Raw genomic sequence first — 17,656 nt, forward strand, 5'->3', positions numbered from 1 at the left:
TTGTAACATAATTAATTCTATATCAGATATATAGAATTAATTGTAATATGTATCTTGTAATACATTTTGTAATATACTTTGTATAATATATTTTTAAATTTTTTATAATATATTTTGTAATTATACATTATGTATTTTGAGGCGTAGTAAACGAATTCGTTGAAAAAAAATTGTTGCTCTCGTTTCTCTGTTTCTTTATATTGATAAAATAAGACAATGTGGCGTTAATATCTATCTTTTGTTAATGTCTTTATTTTAAATATTGTTTTGTGAAAGTGAAAAGTAAACGTGGGCAAGTGAGTGGTGGAAATTCTCTCCCTGCATCCTCACCCCGAAAAAATTAATCTATCCCAATTATATTCGTGGGGTAAATTTTTATTATTTTAAGAAAAAATTCATTTCTGATTGGATTAGATTAGATTATTTTGGAGCGAATGAGGGAAAGGGGCTCCACCCCTCTGCCGCCCACATACTTACTTTTCACTTTTACAAAACAATATTTAAAATAAACATATAAACATATTAAACTACAATCTGGTACAAAAATATAGCGCAAAAATACACAGTAATTTTTTTATATACACAATATAATAAAATTTAAAATAGTTTAAGCTATACTATATTGTATAATATAAACTTTTAATAAACATAAAAATATAATACAATTTATAATTCATAATAAAATAATTCATAATTCATAATAAAATTTACAATTCATCTCTCGTAAATAAATAGTCTGGTGCTCGCACGGTTGTAACAAATTCCATCTTTCCATTTATTTCGATTATGTACAAAAACGGACGGTCTACGACCAACTCCTGCGGCAGATCTACTGATTTTTTTTCTCTTCTTCTGACAACTGTAATTAAAAAATTTTTGTAATGCTTACAATATTCGTTGAAAGTTTTCTATTATTTCTATTATTTATTTCTATTATTTATATATACAGATATATATAAGTTACCTTTTGGAATTGTTGAATCTTCTTCGTTAATCCTCACGAAAACTTTTTGAACAATATTGCTTACTTTTAGAGGAATATTTGAGAGACGTCTAAAATTCGCATTATTCTTGAACATCGTAGTTACGCCGGTCTATAAGCAGTTATCAGTTTTAGTTCCCAAAATTTATAAAAAATTCTTCTCACGTATCAGGTGTAAACAGATTTTGCTGATTACAATACTTACATGACGAAAAAAATTTGTCATATTTTGAGTAAATTGAATTGTAAACGTTGGTAAATATAATTCCATATCTTGCTCAAGTTTGTTTGTGTATGCAGTTCTAAGTGATTCAAATTCTTTGAAGTTAAACTTTTCTGCCAGGTACTCCACATTCCCAATTTCCATATTTTTATTTGGCAAAAATATGATCATTGTAATTTTGTCATTCTGTAAAATTATATTTTAATTCAATATTTAATTTTTGATATCCTGTAAGATTATTTTTTGATTCAATATTTTATTATTGAAAGTTTTCTTATAAATAATAATTATTTACCAAAGATGGAATTTCAATGAATTTGCAATTCCAATGTGGTATTTCAAAATAATTAAACATCGATTTTCCAAATTTAATTGTTGGAACAAAATACATTTCTGATGGAGAAATATGAAATATGCGTTCCACTGTTTTCCCTTTTGGCAAGTTTGGCCATCCAATATTAAGGTACACAGTATTTAGCAACATAATTTTCGTATCCTCGTCGATATTATCTGTTCATATAAAGTATTTTGTTGTTGAAAATGTACTTTGCAGAAATTATAATTTATTTATATTTTATTGTTAGTCAAATGATTTACACAATATACCTGGAGAAATTACGTGTAATATCTCATTATTTGTTGTTTTTTGTACCCATGAATTTATAGTTTCTGCAGCTTGCACCTTATTTCTGAAATCTACTTTTGAAATCGAACAATGAAGTTTATTTATGCATAAAGGTGAAAAATCGGCTGTTAAATCAACTGAATTTTGAACATACATTGCATTTTCTAGATGTAATTCGATGTCTTTGATACTCTAAAACACAATATATAATTTGTACTATAATTTTGTACTGTACTGTATTTTGTACTGTACTGTATTTTGTATAGTATATTCTTTATCATACGTTTAAAAAAATTAATTCAGATAAGTATTCGTTGTTTAAAGATATTTTATCAGTGATATTCCAATAAGACATCAATTCATTCCCTGTCGATCCTTCTTCAGCGCTGTTTGCAAGTAAGGTTGCTATCATTTTCAGACTTATATTACTATATGCTGTGTTTTCCCCTATAAATTTATTCTGCGGCAAAACATAAATAAAGAATTAGGCTACTTAAAATTTATTTACGATACAAATACATCTGTTACATACTATATACGATGGTTTTTTTAGACTAGATACATCCTTCAATTCTACATATGTTACAAACGCTGTAGATAGATTAGTAAATATATTTATGCTCAAAAACATATCTTTAAACATTAATGCATCGAAGGCACACACAATGTTCGTAACGATGACTGCAAATAATGCTGTAAGAGAAATACTTTCGTTATAAAATCAGGAAAAAGCGGTTATTTTATAGTATACTAATAATTTATAGCTAAGCTACTAAAATTTATATATATACATTATATATATAACTATATGTATATTATTATTATTATACGAAACAATTTTTAGTAGTGGAGTACTATTACCTGTACGCATTGTGACAGAATTCCAATTCTATGATATATGTATAAAAAATATATACTTATATATGTATATATATTTATCGAATAAATTGAAAGATAAATTATTAATTTTATTATATGTGTTACATGTATGTATATAGCTTTTTCTCTTCCTTTCTATATTTTTTCTATTTGCCAAGAATCAACAGTTATTTTAAATAACTAGCTAAATCCCTTTGACAAAACTTAAAAATTTAGGAATTTAGAACTAGCAAATTATTTGGTTCAATTGTAATAGAAAATTCTCTTCTTTTAATACCGATTAGATATTAGCTGCGTTATATTAGCGCCAACTGTTAAAAAAAACTATTAAAAATAACTGCGGAAAAAGAACACATTATTTTGAAATAAAATTCAAGTTGGTCTCACATGATTTTATAGACGGTCTCACTTCAATAATGTTAACTTCCAACTTTAGGAAAAATTTTTGAATAAGATTTTCAATAGCACATCTGTTGCAATGATTAGGAATAATTGATACTATCGATGATGGCACACGACTGCTTAATACTGTGTCTACCTGTGTCTCTGTAACGGTTGTTAGCAATATTGTCATTTACGATGTCGTGTAGAGGTGACTGAATTGAGAATTGAGAAAAACTTTTTTTTATTGTTCTTCTCGAAACTCACGCTTTACCACATGTATGTGTTTTAATATATGACTTTCTTAATTTAAATTTTTTTTATATTAATCATCAGGAATTTTATTAGTTTTTTATTCAAATGATAAATGTTTTTAAAATTGTTTATAATCTACAAATCATACATATAAATGTTGTAGAAAAGTTTTTTGATTGCTGCTTATTTATATTTTCTTAAAATAAGAATATATTTTTTCATATAAAATTATAAATTATTTATTAACAGTGATAGAAAATAACCAAAGAGAGCTTGTAATAAATAATTTCATATATAACATGTATAATTATAATATCGCGATGTAGCTTTTTATACACTCATAGTTATAACATATTTAAAATGTAAAAGATATGTGCGGAAAGAAATTAAAGAGAAAGAAACTGCGGCAGAACGTATTCACCTGATGTTATCATATTGATGCCATATGTTTTCGACGTCGAGTTAAAAATAAAATTTGAATAGATGCTTGAAAAATTTATTAATGTATATATTTTGAGATAACATATTATAAAATATAATTATATCAGTTAAAATATTATAATATTGAAAAATTTGATATGATTATTAGCAAGCATTCATGGAATGGAATTATACAAGACTTTATTCCAGTATAATTAACTCTCGTTGCTTCCGGATTGATTCTCAGTAGGAATCTGAGTGGTAATTGTAAATTCATCGCTCTGATTCTCCTCACTGCTTCCGGAATATTCTTCTGTTGAGACATGTTGTGTAATTGTTGCGTTGTCATTTCTATTTTTTTGCTTGTATTTTTCTCTTTTTTCGGTCTTTTGGTATGTTCTTCACTGCTATTACTGCTTGAATTTTCATTACTACGTCTATTTTATTTCTTTTCTTTTCTTTATTGTTTTGATTATGTTTATTGTTTTGTTTGTTATTTGCATTATAATCCGGATTTTTCTATTCTTTACTATTTTTTTATTTATTTTATTTAAGCTATTATTTTTACTTTCTTTTTTTGTCGTTCTAGATGGTATACTTGAAGGAGTCCCTAAAATTTTAATATGATCTCTGTTTATTATTTATGTTTTTGCTGGTGTTTTATTTGCAATTACAACTTTGACTATTTATTTTCATGTAATTTTATGTATAATTGTACGAATTTTCTATTTACTTTTATTTAAAAAGTTGTTTAATATAGTATTTCTTTTCAATTTCATATATATTTTCAGCAAACAGAAATTTTAATTGTTTTGATGTTATTCTAATGATCTTTTACGGTAACGTTTATATTACAATAAGGTAAGATTATAGAAATTTTTATAGTACAAGTTTTCTAGAACAAAAATATCTGTAAGTTCTTAAATTGCGGTACAAACTGTTTTTGTTGCGCATGTAAAATAAAATTAATATTCTTAATAATTCTTTCCAAATTTTTAAATATAATGTGTAAAAGATATTTACAATAAATTTTATAATATTTTAGCAGCGAGTTTAATTTTAGCTGAATATAAATTAATTATTACCACGCACTCTCTCTCTCTCTCTCTCTCTCTCTCTCTCTCTCTCTCTCTCTTATATATATTGCTCTCTTATATATAATAGCTTTTAATGAGCATCGATGCGCACTAGCGCACCCAACTAAATTTAGAAATTAAAGAATTAATTAAAGAATAAAATTGATAAAAAATTAATTAATAATAAAAAATTATATAATTTAAAAGCATAATTTGATGTTGTATAAAATGTTTAATTTTTTTATTTCAAAAATAAGAAAAAAGTGAAAGCAATTATTTATTGTATATATGTTTTACACATTATATTTAAAAATTAAGAAAAAATTATTAAGAAAATTAATTTAACAAAATTAATTTTATTTCACATGCGCAACAAGAAGAGTTTGTACTGCAATTTATGACCAAAAAGAAGTATTACAGATACTTCTGGTCCAGAAAATTTATTTTATAAAAATTCTCAATATTAAGCCCAAAAACTATCTTCAATATAATCTATAGAACTACAATTTAATTCAGCTAAAATCCTAAATTTATCGCGTAGCGCGCGCTTGTAGTATTGTAGTAAATAATATATAATACGCAAATTGGTTTTATGAATTTCTAGATATATATAAGATATTTAAGTATATTTTTCATAATGTATATTTATACGAAAAAATTAATATATATAAAACGCGATAAGAGGCGTGTAATATCTCTCTTTTACATTTTATAATCATAGATACATATTAGTAGCTCCATTGTATATGCATGTATATCAGTTTTTTTGTTGCATCTAATGCACATAAATGCAAATTTATTTGGCTACTTTTAAGTAATAAATAAATCGATTAAAAAATGAGTAAAGGATATTTTCAAAGTACAGATTATTTATTTATTAATGCTTGAATTTCATATACGTAATATAATAAAATTTAAAATAGTTTAAGCTACGTTATATTGTATGATATAAATTATCAATAAACATAAGAATGTAATAGAATGTATAATTCATAATAGAATAATTTATAATTTATAATAAAAATTATATTTCATTTCGTAAATATATAGTCTGGTGCTCGCACGGCTGCAACAAACTCCATCTTTCCGTCTATTTCGATTATATACAAAAATGGACGATCTACTCTCAACTCCTTCGACCAATCTATCTCTATTCTTTCTCTATTTTCGCCAACTGTAAAGATTTTTTATTATAATGCTTACAGTATTCGTCTAAAGTTTTCTATTATTTACAGATATATATAGAATACCTTCCGATTTTTCTTCGCGAAATCTCACGGAAATCTTTTCAACGATATTGCTTACTTTCAGAGGAATTTTTGAGAGAGGTGTAAAATCCGCATTATCTTTAAACATCGTAATTATGCCATTCTACAAGCAGTTATCAGTTTTAATTTCTAGAATTTATCCGAAATCTCTCTTACGTCTCAGTTGTAAATAGATTTTGCTAATTACAATACTTACCCGACGAAAATAATTCGTTATATTTTGAGTACATTGAATCGTAAACTCTGGTAGACATAATTCCCTATCGTGCTCAAGTTTGTTTGTGAAGTCTGCAGTTCTAATTAATTGAAATTCTTCAAAATCAAATTTTTCTATCAGGTACTCCACGTTCCCAATTTCCATATCTTCATTTGGCAAAAATATAATCATTGTAATATTGTCGTTCTGTAAAATTATATTTTGATTCAATATTTAATTTTTGATATCTTGTAAAATCATTTTTTGATTCAATATTTTATTTTTAAAAGTTTTCTTATAAATAATAATTATTTACCAAATATGGAATTTCAATGAACTTGCAATTCCAATGTGGTATTTCACCATAACTAAACATCGTTTTTTCAAATTTAATTGTTGGAGTCAAATACATTTGTGATGGAGAAATATAAAATATGCGATCTACTATTTGTTCTTTTGGCAAGTTTGGCCATCCAATATTAAGATACACAGTATTTACTAACATTATTTTTGTATCTTTGTCGATATTATCTGTTCATATAAAGTATTTTATTGTTGAAAATGTACTTTGTATAAATTATAATTTATTCATATTTAATTGTTAATCAAATGATATATATCATATACCTGAAGAAATTACGTTTAGTATCTGGTTATTTGTTGTTTCTTGGACCCATGAATTTATAGTTTTTGCAGCTTGCTCGTTATTTCTGAAGTCTATTTTTGAAATCGAACAATGAAGTTCATTTATGCATACTGATGAAAAATCGGCTGTTAAATTAACTAAATTTTGAACATATATTGTAGTTCTTACATACAATGCAATGTCTTTGATATTCTAAAACACATAATTTATACTATAATTTTGTACTGTACTATATTTTGTACTATATTATAATTTTTAAATTCTTTATCTTACATTTAAGAAAGTAAATTTAGATAGGTATTGGTTGTTTAAAGATATTTTATCAGGAATATTCCAATAAGACATCATTTCATTCCTTGTTGGTCCTTCTTCAGCGCCGTTTGCAAGTAAGGTCGTTATCATTTTTAGACTCATACTACTATATGCTTTGTTTTCCACTATCGATTGATCCTGCGGCAAAACATAAATAAAAAATTAGGCAACTCAAAATTTATATAAGATACAAATACATCTATTACATACTATATACGATGGTTCTTTTAGACTCCATACATCCTTTAATTTTACATATGTTACAATTGCTGTAGATAGATTAGTAAATGTATCTTTATTATTCATGCTGCTCAATAACATATCTTCAAACATTAATGCATCGAAGGCACACACAATGTTAGCAACATTTATTATATGTGTTACACGTATGTATATAGCTTTTTCTATTCCTTTCTATATTTTTTTTTTTATTTGCCAAGAATCAAAAATTATTTTAAATGATTAACTAAAATATCTTGATAAATCTTCAAAATTCAGAAATTTGGAACTGGCAAATTATTTGTTTCAATTTTAATCGAAAATTCTCTTCTTTTAATATCGATTAGATACTAGCTGCGTTGTATTTGCGCCAACTGTTAAAAAAAACTAATAAAATCAAATGCGGAAAGAACATGAAATTATTTTGAAATAAAATTCAAGTTAGTCTCACGTGATTGTATAGACGGTTTCACTTCAACAACGTCAACTTCCAACTTTAGAAAAAAATTTCGTATAAGATCTTCAATAGCACTTCTGTTGCAATGATTAGGAACAATTGATACTATCGATGACGGGATACGACTGCTTAATAGTGTGTCTATCTGTGTCTCTGTAACGATCGTTAGCAGTATTGTCGTTTGCGAGGTCGTGTAGAGGTGACTGGAGTTGAAAAGGGAGAAAGAGAGAAATACATTCAATAAACTTTTTTTTTTGTTTTTCTCTTTGAAACTCACGCTATGTATGTCTTAATATACCACATGTATGTCTTAATATACATATAACTTTTATAATTTAAATTTTATTTTAATAAACAGAAATTTTATTAGTTCTTTATTGAAATGATAAATGTTTTTAAAATTGTCTATAATCTACAAATCATACATATAAATGCTGCAAAATAGGTTTTTTGATTGCTGCATGTTTATATTTTCTTAAGATAAAAATATTTTTTTTTTATATAAAATTATAAATTATTTATTTAAAGTGATAAAAAATAACCAAAGAGAGCTTGTAATAAACAATTTCATATATAAAAAATGTATGATTATAATGATTTGTTATACATCCACAGTTATAAAGTATTTAAAATATAAAAGATGTGTGTGGAAAAAAGTTAAAGAAAAAAATAGAGCGGCAGAGCGTATTCGCCTGATGTCATCACATTGATGCCATATGTCTTCGATATTAAATTAAAAATATAATTTGAATAGATGCTTAAAAAATTTATTAATGTAAATGTATAACATGTTTTGAAAAAACATTATGAAATATAATTATATGAGTTAATATATTATGATATTAAAAAGTTTGATATGATTATTAATAAGCATTAATGGAATGAAATTATACAAGACTTTATTCCGATATAATTTACTCGACGCTTTGTCTATTTTCAGAAAAAACAAATCTGGAATTTTTGTAACATAAAAGATTCGTAGATCTTTGAACTGATTAATATATTTTATAACCGAATTTATAAAATAATGATAACCGATTGAATCCACCAGCGATCTCCAATGAATCGTCGTAATTCTACTGGTTATTAGATCTAACAGGTTATACGCGTGTCTTTTTTGGTGTTTTTAAATCTGGTTTAATAGCTTTCAAAGCGTGATATGTATCATTGACATATTCCGTCAGTTCTTGTCATTTAAATTTTTCAATTATAACTCATAAATCAGGCATTTCCGGACATGTTTACATGACATCATTTTCTTATTTTTAAATGGGCAACTCACCCCCAAATTTTGTCTAAATATTTGTAAATCACCCTGTGTATATATATATATATTGCATAATAAAAAATAAATCTTTTAGTACAAACAGGGAAAACGGGGAAAATTTTGTACATTCTCTCTACATATAAGAATATAAAATCGTTGTATGCTAAACAAAAAAAAAATTATATATATGTTTTTATACTTATAATTTTCGAAAATGTTTATTGCACAAGAATTTTTTTACAATAACAAATATTAATGATAATATATGTAGAATTAATGGTTTAAATTTATTTAATCATATTTGTGTGAGGTGGTAAAGTCACGTCTGCATAAAACACTTCATGATAGCTAATAAATATTTCTTTAGATGGTGTAAGTTTTCTATTATCATTTCTCTGTTTGCAAGGTTGATGGCATATTGGATATTCAGTACGTTCGCAACGTCTTGAAGCATTTGAAAATACTTGTCCATTGGAACATTTAAAGAGATATCCTTGCAGTACACCATGTGAATCACGTTTGCACTTGTAATATGCATTTGAACAGTCTTTACTATAAGGATAATGACCTTTTCCTGGGCATAATTTTCTCGTAGGAGCTTTTAGCTGAAAATAAAAATTGTCCATAAGCTTTCCTCTTTCATAAATGCAATTTTTAGATAATATAATTAGAAATCGTATAATATTATTAGAGATAATTTTCATGAAATTAAGAGCGATTATATCTCTAATTACGGTTTAGATAATCTGTATTAGTTGATCAAATGTGTGTAAAATTTATATTCAATCAGTAATGTTTATAATGTAATTATATAATAATAATCAATATAATAATATTGAAATAATTTCAATAATATTAATATTATTAAAACTGCATTTATAGAAAACGTAAAAACGTGTATTAACTTTGCCCAAGATTGAAAAGTTTGAAAGCATATATAGGATTCTTTTTACAATATTATAAGTAATCTAATTTACTGAATACTATAATTTATAACAAATAAAAAGAGATATTAACAGTTTTATTGTAAAATAAAATAGTTATATAATTTTGTTCTATAAAACTAAATAACTATTTAATTTCCTTAATTGTTTTACGCCGCTATTACTATTTTTGTTGTCCTCCTTACTCCCAGGCTGATTTTCGGTTGGAATCTGTGGGGTAGTTTTTTTATTTTCGCTACTGTTACTATTTTTGTTGTCCTCCTTGTTCTCGGACTGATCTTCGGTTGGAATTTGTGGGGTAGTTTTTTTATTTTCACTCTCATTATCTTTGTCTTCCTTGCTCCCGAACTGATCTTCGGTTGGAATTTGTGGGGTAGTTTTCCTATTTTCGCTCTTATTATCTTTGTCTTCCTTGCTCCCGAATTGATTTTCGGTTGGAATCTGTGGAGTAGTTTTTTTATTTTCGCCACTGTTAATATTTTTGTTGTCTTTCTTGCTTCCAGATTCATCTTCGATTGGAATCTGCGGGGTAGTTTTTTTATTTTCGCTACTGTTACTATTTTTGTTGTCCTCCTTGTTCCCGGACTGATCTTCGGTTGAAATCTGTGGGATAGTTTTTTCATTTTCGCCGTTCTTATTATCCTTGTTGTCTTCCTTGCTCCCGGAGCGATCTTCGGTTGGAATCTGTGGGGTAGTTTTTTTATTTTTGCCGCTGTTACTGTTCGTGTTGTTCTCCTTGCTTTCAGATTCCTCTTCGGTTGGAGTAGTTTTTTTATTTTCGCCGCTGTTACTATTCTTGTTGTCCTCCTTTCTTCCAGTTTCATCTTCGGTTGGAATCTGCGGGGTAGTTTTTTTATTTTCGCCTCTGTTACTATTTTTGTTGTTCTTCTTGCTTCCGGACTGATCTTCGGTTGGAATCTGTGGGGTAGTTCTTTTATTTTCACCGCTGTTACTGTTTGTGTTGTTCTTGCTTCCAGATTCCTCTTCGGTTGGAGTATTCTTTTTATTTTCGCCGCTGTTACTATTTTTGTTGTCCTTCTTGCTCCCGGACTGATCTTCGATTGGAATCTGTGGGGTGGTTTTATTATTTTCGCTCTTATCATCTTTGTCTTCTTTACTCCCGAGCTGATCTTCGGTTGGAATCTGTGGGGTGGTTTTGTTATTTTCGCCGCTGTTACTATTTTTGTTGTCCTCCTTGCTTTCGGACTGATCTCCGGTTGAAATCTGTGGAATGGTTTTATTATTTTCACCATTCTCATTATTCTCATTATTTTCCTTGCTCTTGGACTGATTCTCGGTTGGAAACTGAGGAGTGGTTATTTTATTTTCACCGCTTCGATTTTCCTCCTCACTTCCGGAATATTCATCTGTTGAAACACGTTGTGTAGTCGTGCGTTGCGTTGTCATTTCTGTTTCTTTGCTTGTATCTTTTTTCTTTTTCGGTTTTTTGGTATTTTCTTCGCTACTACTGTCCGAGTCTTCATTACTGTGTTTATCTTTTTTCTTTTTTTTGTCGTTTTTTGTGTGTTTGTCGTTTTGCTTATTATTTGTATTATGATCCGCATTTTTCTTCTCGCTTCCGGATTGATTCTCAATAGGATTCTTGGGGGTGGTAATTGTAAATTCATCATTCTGGTTTTCCTCGTCGCTTCCGGAATATTCTTCTGTTGAAACACGTTGTGTAGCCGTGCGTTGCGTTGTCATTTCTATTTCTTTGCTTGTATCTTTTTTCTTTTTCGGTTTTTTGTTATCTTCTTTGCTACTACTGTCCGAGTCTTCATTACTGTATTTATTTCTTTTCTTTTCTTTATTATTTTGATCATGTTTGTTGTTTTGTCTATTATTTATATTATAATCCGGTTTTTTCTGTGCTTTACGTTCTTCACTATTTTCTTTTTTATTTATTTTATTTGAGTTATTATTTTTTGCATTTTTTTTTGTCGTGCTAGATGATATACTTGAAGAAGTCCCTGAAATTTTAAGATGATCTCTGTTTATTATTTAATTTTTTTGTTGGGTTTTTATTTGCAATTACACTTTTGACTAATTATTTTTTTATAATTTTACCTATAATTATAAGAATTTTTTATTTATTTTTATTTAAGAAGTTGTTTAATATAGTTTTTTTCAGTTTCATACATATTTTCAGCAAACAGAAATTTTAAATGTCTTAATGTTATTCTAATAATGTTTTATAGTAACTTTTATGATACAATAAGATAAGATTAAGAACTTTTATAGTACAAATTCTCTGGAACAGAAGTATCTGTGATTTTTCTTTCTGTTCTTAAATTGTGGTACAAACTATTCTTGTTGATATGTAATTGTGGTACAAACTATTCTTGTTGATATGTATCTTTCAATTTTACTGATTTTAAAATAATATTTAATGATACATTATCTCTCATGCCCGTATCTTTGATTTTTATGTATTTTCTTATTTAAGTGATATTATTTGAAGAAAGAACTTTTTTTTTATGTGTTAGGTCCTATTTTATTTTGAGATCGGTATTTTTCTATTTTTTTCGAGTAGTCACACCTTCTTACCTTCAAAGTTTCTTTCTATGTCTTCATTATGTATTCATATTTTATATATATATATATATATATACTAAATTAATAATGAAACTATTACCTGTATTATATTGCTCCTCTAACCGCGAGTAGCCACTGCATTTCACTCTTCCACTTTCTTGAGATTGTGTACAAGTACCACCATATGCATACGAGAAAACTTTGTCAGAATTACATTTATGAACTGTTTGGCGAAATTCAAGGCGACGTTTGTTCTGAATTTTCGCGCATTCGTAATATATTTGGCAATCATTTTCATCGGCATAAAGACCTGGTTGTGTACATTTGAACTGACCATAAGATTGATGAGAATACTGTAGTTGTTGAGAAATCACAGGCCAAATTTCTAAATCATTGTAATTATGTGTCTCTGTAAAATACGAAATTGAAATTTATGAAATAGAGAGAATTTTGTTTATTATTATTGCATTTACCATAGCATATCAATTTAAATGATATAATTTATCGGTTAAACTTAATATTTTGTTTTGGCGTGATATTAGTGATGATATACATATATGTACATATATGTATATACACAATATATGTTCACAAAGAAACAATTAAACACATATATAGAGTCAAGTATAAAAATAAATTTATATTAAATTAATAACTTAGGTTAATTATTACTAATATTTTTATATAATAAAGTTTTTATTTCTTTTGTAAAATTATCAAGAAAAAAGATTAAAATTCTTACCATTTCCAATATTGTAAAGTTTTTGTCGATAACTCAGGTCATTTTCCGAGCTAAATTCACCGTGAGAAAGAGTTAAAAATGCGATTAAAAGACAGATTATCTCTTGCATTGTAGAAATCTAGTTCATCTATAAGTGAATAAAATTTATGAAATAATGTTTTATATCGCTCTATATGTCATGAGAACGGAATACTAATTTATAATAAATGGTATTTTAACAGAATGCTAATCTATAATAAATGGTATTTTTTCAAAAATTGAACATTTGTTTCCATAAAATTTTTATGTCACGAACATTAGGAAATAATCCATGTTAAATTATTACAAGGACATTTTAAATAATTACAATCAAGGAATTGTGATAAAAAATGAATTGCCAAAGATGCAGGAATTCAGCTTACCTCGCTATAAAACATTTAATGACCGCATAACAACGAGATAATCTACACTCTTTGAAATTCCACAAAGTTGTGGTTCTTAAATTACGATACCCGTATATACTGAATTTTAATATATATACGGTTGTTAATATGAGCTGCATGTGTATGATGTTGGTAAATCATTAACAAATATCGATCGATTTCCAATTGAATACATCCGAAAGCACAATCTGTATGTATTCAGTCACCAAACGTATAATTCGAATTTGCAATTGCGTATGTTTGTGACGGATTATTGTACATATCTTAACGGAATATTCTGATATTATAAAATGACACAAGGTATTCTGGACATTTTTAAATTGAGATATTTTACGATGGAAAACAATACTAACAATACACGTATGCCGTTTTTACATTTTCAAAAGATAAGAAAAGAAAGTTATATATAAAAGGCAATAGAGGGTAAGGGCATTGCATAAAAGGCTATTTTTAAATATATTTATTATCGGTCTACTTTCAGACTACGATTAACAATACCTGTTTATTTTGTTAAGACTACATTTGTAGTAAAATGCAGAATTTATAAATAAACTGTAACATAGTAAATGTTCGATTGCAGAAAAATCAGCATATCATTCACCATTTGCCTCAATATTGGCTCTTGCTATAATAAATATGTACAAAGCATATAGCAATCAAATACAAATATTTGGTCTCAGATGATCGTGCCTTTTAACAAAAAAAACTTGGTCATGATACATAGAGAATTAATAGAATATCCACTACACAAAGATATGACATTTCAATTACATTATATCTATTCAAATATCTTAGATATTTTACTCATTAAATTATATCTTGGGGCAATATTCTGAAACGAGTCCGTTTGATAAGAAGAATGATGTTTTCCTGGTTCATTTGTTTAAGTTCTGACAATCCAAGATCCTCTGCGCTTCGATCTGTAAATAAACATAATCACGAATATATATCGTTATATCAACTTATAATCGCACGCGTTCCAATAAATATTTTCCGTGATATTTATGATAAATAAAAGAAAAAGTATCATACTTTCGACGTAGGTGTCTTGGTTTATGGTTTATTATTAATGACACATTATAACAACTATAAATTTGCCAGAATTAAAGTGTGTACAATTAAAAAATATACACATGAAACAATCAATCGTATCTTTATAATATTTTTTTATAGCTTATATTATAAATTTTCGAATCAATCTTGTATCTTCATATACCTGAATAAACGTATATAATTTTAACAATTGTTCAAATGATGCGCTTTGCGATGAACAATCCGTATTACTCGATCTAATCCGCATGTCTTGGCTCCTTTTTCCTTGGCCCCATCCGGTAGAAAAATTTAACTGAGCTTCACCATCCGAAACAAGGATTAAGAAAAGAAACGCTATAGCGAATAAGCTCACTGACATCTTACAGAACCTTGAAAGGAAAAAGAATCGAAAAAAGTTGTTTAATCAATTCACAAAATATTGTACACATAACGACGTGTAATCTTCGATAAAATTAAAAAAAAAAATATGTTACAATTTATCAACAATTACGTTTGCTTCAAACACTTGTATAGCGAACAAAATGTTAATTTGCATAGTATCATTATGAACAATTTTAATTATAATGAAATTAAGAACAATAATCGCACTGTATACGCACAAAAAATATAAAATGGACTCACATGATAACACTTTTGTATAAATAAATGTATAGAATGGTCTACTTTTTTCGCGAGACAATGTACCGATGTGCAAAAGATTTCGTTTACGAGAGATCTAAGATGCGGTTGCTGTTTTTATACATTGCTGACCCCTTATTTCAACGCCCGCGCATTACAACATCTCGATTCAATCACGATCCCAAAGAAATAATGGAAGCTCTGCGCCGGCGTTGAATCTTTCGCTTTGCAACAGTTTCGTTCAGAGTTTTGTCTTTTGCGTGATTTTAATATGAAAATTGAGACCGATTAAAAAATCTGTGAGAACCTCCCGTACATTATACAAAAATACATTTAGAGATATAATTATCTCAATACATAATATGTTTCTTTACAATTTTTTAACTGCAGCCTTATCATTCTGAAACCATCAGCTGTTTTGCATACATACATCGCAATTAATATATATTTGACAAACTGCGTCGAGATGAAATTGCAAATTGTACCTTCATACGTTGAAAGAAGATGAATGTTGAATATTCATTTGCTATGTGACATTAAAATATAAAATTATGTAATCCTCATACATCAGTTTTCACATCCTTCTTACATATACAGAATGTTTTGTAACTGATAATATAAGTGCAAAGTACACTGAAATATGGAAAAATAAGAGACTCGAAGAATAAAGTCTTTTTATATGATTTGTTTTCGAGAGAGAGAAAATCTTTCTCTCTCTCTCTCTCTCTCTCTCTCTCGATTTTAAAAAATTAATAAGATCTTATTTATGTGTAAGAGAAGAGATCATACATAAAATATTTATATAAAACATATATTATATAAATATAATATATTAATGTGATAAAAAAGCAAAATCTTCTTTATTATTTATGCTAATGTTATGCACGCTGCAAATGTAAGATTTATCTTAAGTAAAATTTCTCTAATATCAAATAAAAATTTCTATAACATTCTATTTATATCCATTGCCAAGCAATATTTTTGTTCTCTTTTTGTCGACGGATCAATATTATAATTATATTAAATTGTTTAACTATATAAATATTCTTTTTACAAAATTCTTCTTCAGATAAAAGCAATATCAAATATTCTTTTAAATATATAAATGTACTATAAATATATACAGAAGAAAAGAGATCATCCAATTTGATTTGCATGCATTAGCAATATATAATCATTAGTTTATTAGTCTGATTATTATAAAAAATTTAGTGTTTGTTTGAAAATTATTTTAATAAGGCCAAACTTTTTACTATTGTAATATAATCAACTCGCATCGTTTAATGAGACATAAGCTAATAATATATTTATAGCTTTTCATATGTAATTAAAAGTACATAACTACGATAAAATTAAATGATATAATTCTATCTAAGTAAAATTGACCAGATTTGAGAATCTATGTCGCTAATTTCTTATTTCTCCACTTCATGAAAAAACCGTCGTGGCAACAATTATTAAGTAATTTATTTGCACCTGTATAAATAAAGAAAAAAAAATCAAACTGAGTATGTAACATTTTACGTTTTAACTTTACAATAAAAAGAAAAAAAGAAGACATATCGATACAGATCTTTTGATGTAATAGCTTATTTATGAAAACATGAATTAATCATTTTCTTTTAATATTTGCAAACGGTATCATTTAAATGAATTATGTCCGGAAAAGTAAACCTCTCTTATATTACTTGCATCATCCATGACATATATTGCCAAATGAAATTGATGCGTGCGACCGTGACACTTAAAGGCTTCTACACTAATTTACTAACGAGAGTCATAGTACGATGTGAAGCCTCATAGATTACTTCATCAATCAGTTATATATATTATCTTATATAGTATATATATTAAATTTTCGTGACAATATGATAGTAAAATATCGTAATTAAGGGAATATTCCTCCAAAAATTTTTTTTGCAACTATGTGATACAATTAACACCACTTTAGACAATCTATAATTTGCCAAATTTCGAAACAGAATTCTATTTTACTTTTTGATGTGTAGTACAGAAAATATTTAAAAAAAGAGTAAATGACACATGTAATATATGTTTTATAAAGTATACATCAGAATATATATAATATATATATATATATATATATATATATATATACAGGGTATGTATATACAT

The 17,656-nt window shown here is 26.9% G+C and overlaps 3 protein-coding genes and 1 long non-coding RNA gene across 5 annotated transcripts; all 4 read right to left on the reverse strand.

Moving 5' to 3' along the window:
• Nucleotides 1–659: 659 nt before the first annotated feature.
• On the reverse strand, nt 660–2,831 carry LOC115233110 (antitrypsin-like). Its single transcript, XM_029803361.1, has 8 exons — nt 2,692–2,831; nt 2,363–2,523; nt 2,114–2,290; nt 1,812–2,022; nt 1,501–1,715; nt 1,188–1,391; nt 965–1,094; nt 660–859 (listed from the first exon to the last, which is right to left on the reverse strand). The coding sequence occupies exons 1-8, from the start codon at nt 2,699–2,701 to the stop codon at nt 708–710; spliced, it is 1,260 nt and encodes a 419-aa protein (XP_029659221.1). The 5' UTR covers nt 2,702–2,831; the 3' UTR covers nt 660–707.
• Nucleotides 2,832–5,744: 2,913 nt separating this feature from the next.
• On the reverse strand, nt 5,745–7,626 carry LOC115233111 (serine protease inhibitor 3/4-like). 2 transcript variants are annotated; one of them, XM_029803362.1, is made up of 7 exons: nt 7,474–7,626; nt 7,225–7,401; nt 6,933–7,143; nt 6,622–6,836; nt 6,306–6,512; nt 6,092–6,212; nt 5,745–6,015 (listed from the first exon to the last, which is right to left on the reverse strand). In XM_029803362.1, the coding sequence occupies exons 1-7, from the start codon at nt 7,594–7,596 to the stop codon at nt 5,873–5,875; spliced, it is 1,197 nt and encodes a 398-aa protein (XP_029659222.1). In that variant the 5' UTR covers nt 7,597–7,626; the 3' UTR covers nt 5,745–5,872. The 2 variants fall into 2 exon arrangements, with proteins under 2 accessions (XP_029659222.1, XP_029659223.1); XM_029803363.1 differs by lacking the exon at nt 6,092–6,212 and having other exon boundaries at nt 5,847–6,015.
• Nucleotides 7,627–7,779: 153 nt separating this feature from the next.
• LOC115233112 lies at nt 7,780–8,180 on the reverse strand. The gene is made up of 2 exons (XR_003883728.1): nt 7,934–8,180; nt 7,780–7,856 (listed from the first exon to the last, which is right to left on the reverse strand). It is a non-coding gene; the product is annotated as an uncharacterized LOC115233112 (long non-coding RNA).
• A 2,081-nt stretch (nt 8,181–10,261) lies between these two features.
• Nucleotides 10,262–13,190, reverse strand: LOC115233100 (uncharacterized protein DDB_G0290685-like). Its single transcript, XM_029803343.1, has 2 exons — nt 12,786–13,190; nt 10,262–12,120 (listed from the first exon to the last, which is right to left on the reverse strand). The coding sequence occupies exon 2, from the start codon at nt 11,852–11,854 to the stop codon at nt 10,262–10,264; it is 1,593 nt and encodes a 530-aa protein (XP_029659203.1). The 5' UTR covers nt 11,855–12,120; nt 12,786–13,190.
• Between the last annotated feature and the right edge of the window lie 4,466 nt (nt 13,191–17,656).

This window comes from Formica exsecta, unplaced genomic scaffold (genome assembly GCF_003651465.1).
Source record: "Formica exsecta isolate Colony F162 unplaced genomic scaffold, ASM365146v1 scaffold160, whole genome shotgun sequence".
Taxonomy (NCBI): domain Eukaryota; kingdom Metazoa; phylum Arthropoda; class Insecta; order Hymenoptera; family Formicidae; genus Formica; species Formica exsecta.

Coding starts and splice junctions, on each gene's coding strand:
- LOC115233110 (XM_029803361.1), bottom strand. Junction 1,716..1,811: donor ATTACACGTAATTTCTCCAG/GTATATTGTGTA, acceptor TTATATGAACAG/ATAATATCGACGAGGATACG. Junction 1,392..1,500: donor TCATTGAAATTCCATCTTTG/GTAAATAATTAT, acceptor ATAATTTTACAG/AATGACAAAATTACAATGAT.
- LOC115233100 (XM_029803343.1), bottom strand. CDS start 11,854: ATGACAACGCAACGCACGGCTACACAACGTGTTTCAACAGAAGAATAT.
- LOC115233111 (XM_029803362.1), bottom strand. CDS start 7,596: ATGTTTGAAGATATGTTATTGAGCAGCATGAATAATAAAGATACATTT. Junction 7,144..7,224: donor CTAAATTTACTTTCTTAAAT/GTAAGATAAAGA, acceptor TATGTGTTTTAG/AATATCAAAGACATTGCATT. Junction 6,213..6,305: donor TAACGAATTATTTTCGTCGG/GTAAGTATTGTA, acceptor AACTGCTTGTAG/AATGGCATAATTACGATGTT.